We start from the raw sequence: 6,948 nt of genomic DNA on the forward strand, positions 1-6,948 counted from the left end.
TGAATTGCCTACTTTAAGTGGGTAAATTATAAAAATGTTCATGAACTCATGACTAATGGTATTATAAAAGTGGGAAAGATTGTGATACCACGTGGAGTGGAGGCATTGTAGGGCATGGGGTTTAAGGAGGACATCAAGGATTTGAGAGAGGGAGAGCAACTTATTAACACTAAAAATATATATATAAGTACCTAATAACACTATACGATGCTTAGGTATTGAATGATAACGTGGTAAATATTAAGTTTCACAATGATTTCTTACTAGGTGAAACTAGACATTATAGGCAATTTTAAGAATCTTTCATTGTAATTTGGTTAATTCATTTGGAGTAATAACGCATATATGATTACTGTTTTTCTTTTTCTTGGGTCACATTAGAATGTGTATGTTTCATTTAATTTTAAAGATAATGAGATTTTTCGAGTTGGGTTTTTACTCTTTGTTGGTTGCACCAAGTCTCTAGCTATAAAGGAATTATTTTAAGCCACACATCTTGAAAGAAAATAACAATGCTTTATAATGGTTCTAAAATTTCAAAATATCTACTTAAAGCGGTATTTTTAGTCTTTCATCATGTAGGATTTCATGAGCCATGAAGCGCCAACTAAGGTCATCCTATTTACTTAAGAAAAGAATAACACTATTTCAGGGAGCATGTTTATAATAGCTTTAAAACCTTCATTTATTTATTTATTTTTCAATTAGTTTATTCATAATTAAATGAAAACTAAAAAGGCCATTTCAATCACTTTGCTACGATTACACTTTGGTAGAAGCCACTTGAAAAATCGCACTTTAAAAAGTGCAATTTTACTTTTTATGTTACATCAAAATACTTATTCAAATAAAAAACAAAAAACACCTCCCGAATCACATTAACAAATATACATAAATTTTCCTTTATGGTAGTAGTTCTTACTCTGGTTACTTAGCTTCACATATAATTCAGGCAGAGCCTATGGAAGGGGAAAACGGAAAACCTTAAGCAATCCCCAAGCCAAGTTGAGCACAAAATCACTTTATGTAGCATTATTTTCTTATTCAGGGTGTTAGATGCAATCATTAGGTTCATTTTCAACAGAATATTGAACAAATCATCATCTCCTCTTTGGATTTGGAGCATGAAAGTCACAAGGAGCCCAAAGGTCCCAAACTACATGCATAAACATTAGCTTTCAACCGTTCAAGGGTCTCACGTATCAACTGACAGACAAAATGCAACTTGTACATATTTCTCATGTAAATGAAGCAAAAGTCATAATATTTAATAACAAAACTGTCGATCATAATCAGGAAAACATATCATAAATATTGAGAACTTTTCCCTAAAGACTATATCAACGATTTTCTTAAACGGACTGAAATTTCTGAGTCTAAATTACTTTGAAGGTAGAAAACAAAAATCTGCTCACTCATCACTTGCACCCCGTATGACTAGTCAAGCGCCTAACAAAACTTGGTTGGGAAACAAATTTGTTTACCACTTCTCCTCCCATAGCTCAGGCAAATCTGCAAGACAAAAGCATTCAAGTAATTTACATGCTTACTTGAAGCTGGACATGAACTCATGAAAGATAAGTCAATGAGCGTAGTATAGAATAAAGATGCACTGGTACCAACAAAAGTCACATTCTTGAAAAACTATAATATGATACTGCTGGAAGACGTTGATAAATTGTACATTTGTGTATAAATTTTGTTAATTTTTTATTTGGAAGATAAGCCACAAGCACCAAAAGTTTCTTCCTTTTTTTAAAAAAAAAAAAATATATCTAGAGTTAATAAATTTAGTTAATTTTTACTCTTATTGAAAGCGTAAGGCGCCCCTAAGTACACTGGAAGTATACAAAATGAAACACCTAACTAGGAATAGAAAAATGAACAAAGAAATTAGCAAAGCTAATCGATAGTGGGGACAAAAAAATCACTGTTCAAAGATACAGCGTATGAAAAAACAAAGCTAAAATATCCTCCATAGAACTCTCCAAATTCTCAAAACACCTAAGATTTCTTTCCTTCCAAACACGTCAAAACATGCAGATTGGCACCATCTTCCAAATCGCAGCACTCCTTGGCCTACTAGACTTCCACCAACAAGTAAACAAGTCAATAACTCTTCTAGGCATAGCCCAAGACATACCAAAACGAGTAAAAATGTTATTCCAGAGAGCGGAAGCCACATCACAGTGAAGAAGAAGGTGGTCCACAAATTCTCCATCTCTCTTGCACAAGCAATATCTATCCACAATGATGATATGCCTCTTCCTGAGATTGTCCACAGTACGGATCTTGCCTAGGGCTGTCGACCACGCAAAAAAAGCCGCCCTGGAAAGAGCCTGAGTCTGCCACACACTTTTCCAAGGGAAGCGTCTGCCTTCAGAGCAAGCCAAAGAGCTGAAGAAGGACTTAACCTTGAACAATCCTTTCTTGGAAGAGACCCACCAAATCCTATCTGCACGATCTCTACTCAACATGGCTGAGTGCAACACCTAGAAGAAGGAAGCAAAGACACCCACTTCCCAATCATGCACTTCTCTAACAAAGCTCACGTTCCACTGAGTAGAACCTCCCAAAACCTCCATATTATCCGCAACTGAGACATCCTTCACCCGAGCAATACCAAATAGATTAGGAAAAACTTTCTTCAGAACTGTATCCCCGCACCACAGATCATGCCAAAATTTTGTCCTAACCCCATCCCCCACCTGAAATCTAGCAAAACCAGAGAAAGTCTCTCACCCTTTCCTGATGTTCTTCCACAACCCCACTCCGAAGGCACCTACAGGCTCAAGGGAGCACCACCTGCCCCACAAACTACCAAACTTGGAGTCCACCGCAACTCTCGCACAAGCATTTCTCTTAATTCCAAACTGCCATAACCATTTACCTAGCAAAGCGCGGTTGAACATCAACAAGTTCCTAATACCCAGCCTCCCTTTTGAAATTGGGGTACAAACCTTCGACCAACTCACAAAGTGATATTTGAACTCTTCACTATTCCCACCCCAAAGAAAATCTCGTTGTAGCTTCTCAATGCGAGCAGCAACACTCCCCGGGATAGGGAAAAGAGACAAATAATATGTAAGGTAAATTGGCGAGGGTACTCTTAATGAGGGTAACTCTACCACCCTTGGAGATGTAGAACTTTTCCAATTGGCCAGTCGATGCTCTATTTTCTCGATTACCCAATCCCAAATATGAGTGGACTTATAGAAAGCCCCCAAAGAAAGACCAAGATACTTCACCGGCAAAGAAGCAACCCCACACCCTAGAATGCCGGCTAACCTTCCCACTTGATCTACATTCCCCACTGGAATTAAATTTGACGTTGCCAAATTAACCTTCAAGCCCGAAGCAGCTTCAAACAGAAGGAAGAGGCTCCGCAAATAACGCAACTGAGAAGAATGAGCACTACAAAAAATCAGAATATCATCGGCAAATAGAAGATGCAAAAAGGTAGCATTACCAACTTTGAAACCTTTCAGGAATAATAGATAGGAAAGAAAGCACATATTTCGAGTATAAAGTAATTTACTCGAAATATCATCCATATTTAACCGCCATAGATATCCTCAATATATACTCTTTGAAAACACCTTGAAATAAAATTAATCAATTAAAATAAAACACTTATATCCCCTTTTCCACTATTTGATTCCCAAGCAATTTCCTTTTTTTATAAGTAAAGGAAATTCATTAAAAATGATGGAGCACAACCCAAGCACATAAAAAATATATAAAAGAAAACACCCAACAAATCAAGAACGAGAAAAGAAAATAAAAATCTGCATAGCTAGAGACATTGAGAAGTGACCAGCTGAGATCCACTAAAATAGGGTTTAAGAAAACAAGTTCATAGATCCGAGCTCATTCTCTCACGATCCTCAAAACTTCGAGCCTTCATTTTTCTCCAAATGCACCACATTAAAAAGGAAGGAATTGCATTCCAAACAATATTCACATCATTATGGCCGACCCTTTGTTTCCAACACGCTAAAAGATCCACCACCCGTCAAGGTATAACCTACTCTACCCCAAACAACTGAAATACCATAATCCACATCTCTCTTGCAACATCACAATGAAGAAGAAAGAAGATGATCCGGAGTTCCCCCACTCTTTTTCAACATACAACACCAATCTATCACTATGATGTGACGCTTGTGAAAATTATCCAAAAGTGGGAATCTTTTTTTTTTTTTGATAAGTAATCCAAAAGTGGGAATCTTTCCAAGGGAAGCTGACTAAGTGAAGAAAGCCAACCTCAAAGGACCTTGGGTCCTCCAAATGCTCTTCCAAGGGTAAGGGGAGTCTACATTAGAAAAAACCTTGTAAAAGGATTAGACCTCAAAAGACCTTCTTTTTGAGGGTGTCCAACATAGTATATCATTGCCTTCTCAACCCAACCTAATGGAATAAAAAAACATTGAAGAATAGGAGACAAAGTCCACCTCCCAATTATGCTCCAACATGATGAAGTTAATGTCTCAACGAATTGTATTATTGCTAACACTCCTAAGGTCAGCCATCATAGCAATCCTATTCCTTGCAAGGCAAAATAATTCATGAAAAGATTCCTTCAAAGGACGATTTCCACACCATATGTCATGCTAGAACCTGGCACGATAGCCATCACCCACCTCTACTCTAGTAAAATTGTAGAAAACATCCCAGCATCTCCTAATATGTTTCCAAAGACACACCCCATAAGCTCCAGTGACCCCCCTTGTACGCCATCCACCCGCCAAACTCCCATACATCTTATCCACAATCTAACCCCAAAAGACCTTTCTCTCTCAGCAGCAAACCCCCATAACCACTTACCCAAAACGGCCTGATTGAAAGTAGTCAAGATCTTGACCCCTAACCCTCCAAACTGAATAGGAGCACAAACCTTCTTCCAATTAACAAGATGGAATTTAGGCTTATTATCCAAAGTGCTCAACAAAAAATCCCTAATCAATTTTTCTAACAGATTAGCAACGCCAACCGGGATAGGAAAGAGAGAAAGGAAATTGGTAAGAAGGTTGGAAAGAGTGCTCTTAATCAACATTACTTAACCTCCCTTAGACAAGTAAAGTCTTTTCAACCAGCTAATTTTCTCTCCATTTTCTCAATGATAGAATCCCAGATATTTAAAATAGCATTTAGAACACCTCTTTGTCAAACAAAAAAAATATATATTTTGACCCAATTATGTCCCAACCGTGTCCCAACCATATCGCCAAACTATCTGACTTAAAAAATTTTATTTTTTCATTCATAGACAGGTATTTGGCCGTCGGAGCCATATCCATGTTTGATTCATGTCAGGCAAAAAGACTTCAGCCCTTCTGAAGTGTCCATGCTTCCTAGTCTTCAAACACTTAAAGCAAGCATTACACTGTCATGAAGCTCAAGCCAATAAGAGAAAATCCTCTTTGTTTTAGCATTAATTCGGACATGTTCTGCAAATACTTAGAAAAACACTCAATTGAATATTGAGCGCTGAGCCGACGGAGTTCACAAATTTTGCAATTTTGCTTGATTTTAATGGTCAAAACTAAAATTACAAGACCAGCAATACATTATATTTCTGAATTATCTAAGAATGCCAGAACTTCCATATCCTCAAAGGCTCTTCGCTAATATATATATATATATATATATATATATATATATAACAAAATCAAATAGGAAATTCATAATAATAATAACCTGATATTTTCTTAAGCAACTGCTAGGGGCTGTTGCTTGGGCGGGTCGATATTGTTCTTGTTTCTCTGATCTGAGTCTCCGAGAAAGTCTTCGAGGTTGTAGACGACGGTGATGTAGAGGGAGCAGCTAGGGCAGCGAGCGATCTCTTCTCCGAGGCGGAGGTCGTCCTTGGTGATCTGGAAGAGGTCCCCGCACGGGCACGGGTAGGTGTACGCCTGCAGCTCCTCGTTCCACTCCATGTCCTCGATCTCCACGTCGTCGTACGACATCGTCTCGCTTCTTCTCCTTCGTCTACCTCTCACCCGCTTTGTGTTGGACCGAGTCTGAGGCCAGTTAGGGTTTTCTATTAAAGGGAAAGAGATCAATGTTGGTTTACGCTGCAATATAACGTGCGTTGCAGGGCTGAGATCTAAGTCGGCGCCGATGATAATCAACGTTTTTAAAATTACTATTGAATTTTATATAATAATTATTATATTTTAAATTAAAAATAATTTTAAAAATCACGTAATATTTGAAAATGACTTTAGTCTTCCATGTGGGACGTAGGAATGTGAATTGGATTAGAATAATAGTTAAATACCTTTTTGTTAAAACCCTTTTTTTTTTTTTTTTTTTTTAACAAAGACCTACGAAACAACACAAACACAAATACAAAGTTATAAGGTTTGAATTTAGACTAAACAGGTTCGAGTTTATGACACGTTTATAAACAAGTCAACCCACAGGTTGACCCATCAACCCGTTTTTGACCTGTTAACCCATTTACGACACGTTTATGACCCGTCAACCCGTTTATGACTCTTATAAATATGTTGTGTTCGGGTTTCGTGTCTCAACCTATTTAGCTGATCGTGTCGGATTCGGGTTGGCGAGTCAGTCGGGTTGACTCGAACCAAACACGATAACCCATTTTGCCAACCCTAAATTATATATAGTACCTTCATCAAACTTCAATTAAAAAAGTGACGAAACTCTTAAAAAAAAAAACGAACACATGGCCTTATGACTCATTATTATTATTTTTTAGGGTTAAATACTTTTAAGGTCCCTGAGTTTTGACAACTTTATTTTTTAATTCCTGAGTTTCAATTCGCATCACAGATAATACATCAATTTTGAGAAATGACTAAATTAGTACCCCGGTTAACTTCTCCGTCCAAAAATTAACGGTCCGCCACGTGTCAACCTCAGAAGTTGACACGTGACACTATATAAAAAAATAAAAAATCTTTAAAAATTAATTAA

General features: G+C 37.4%; 1 protein-coding gene across 2 annotated transcripts; it reads right to left on the reverse strand.

Annotated features, from left to right (window-relative positions):
• Positions 1 to 1,147: 1,147 nt before the first annotated feature.
• On the reverse strand, positions 1,148 to 6,120 carry LOC133880950 (diphthamide biosynthesis protein 3-like). Of its 2 annotated transcripts, none has more exons than XM_062319920.1 (2): positions 5,701 to 6,119; positions 1,148 to 1,512 (listed from the first exon to the last, which is right to left on the reverse strand). In XM_062319920.1, exon 1 carries the CDS (start codon positions 5,967 to 5,969, stop codon positions 5,712 to 5,714), a length of 258 nt encoding a protein of 85 aa, XP_062175904.1. In that variant the 5' UTR covers positions 5,970 to 6,119; the 3' UTR covers positions 1,148 to 1,512; positions 5,701 to 5,711. The 2 variants fall into 2 exon arrangements, with proteins under 2 accessions (XP_062175904.1, XP_062175906.1); XM_062319922.1 differs by lacking the exon at positions 1,148 to 1,512 and adding an exon at positions 1,846 to 3,398 and having other exon boundaries at positions 5,701 to 6,120.
• Positions 6,121 to 6,948: the final 828 nt, after the last annotated feature.

This window comes from Alnus glutinosa, chromosome 11 (assembly GCF_958979055.1).
Source record: "Alnus glutinosa chromosome 11, dhAlnGlut1.1, whole genome shotgun sequence".
NCBI lineage: Eukaryota > Viridiplantae > Streptophyta > Magnoliopsida > Fagales > Betulaceae > Alnus > Alnus glutinosa.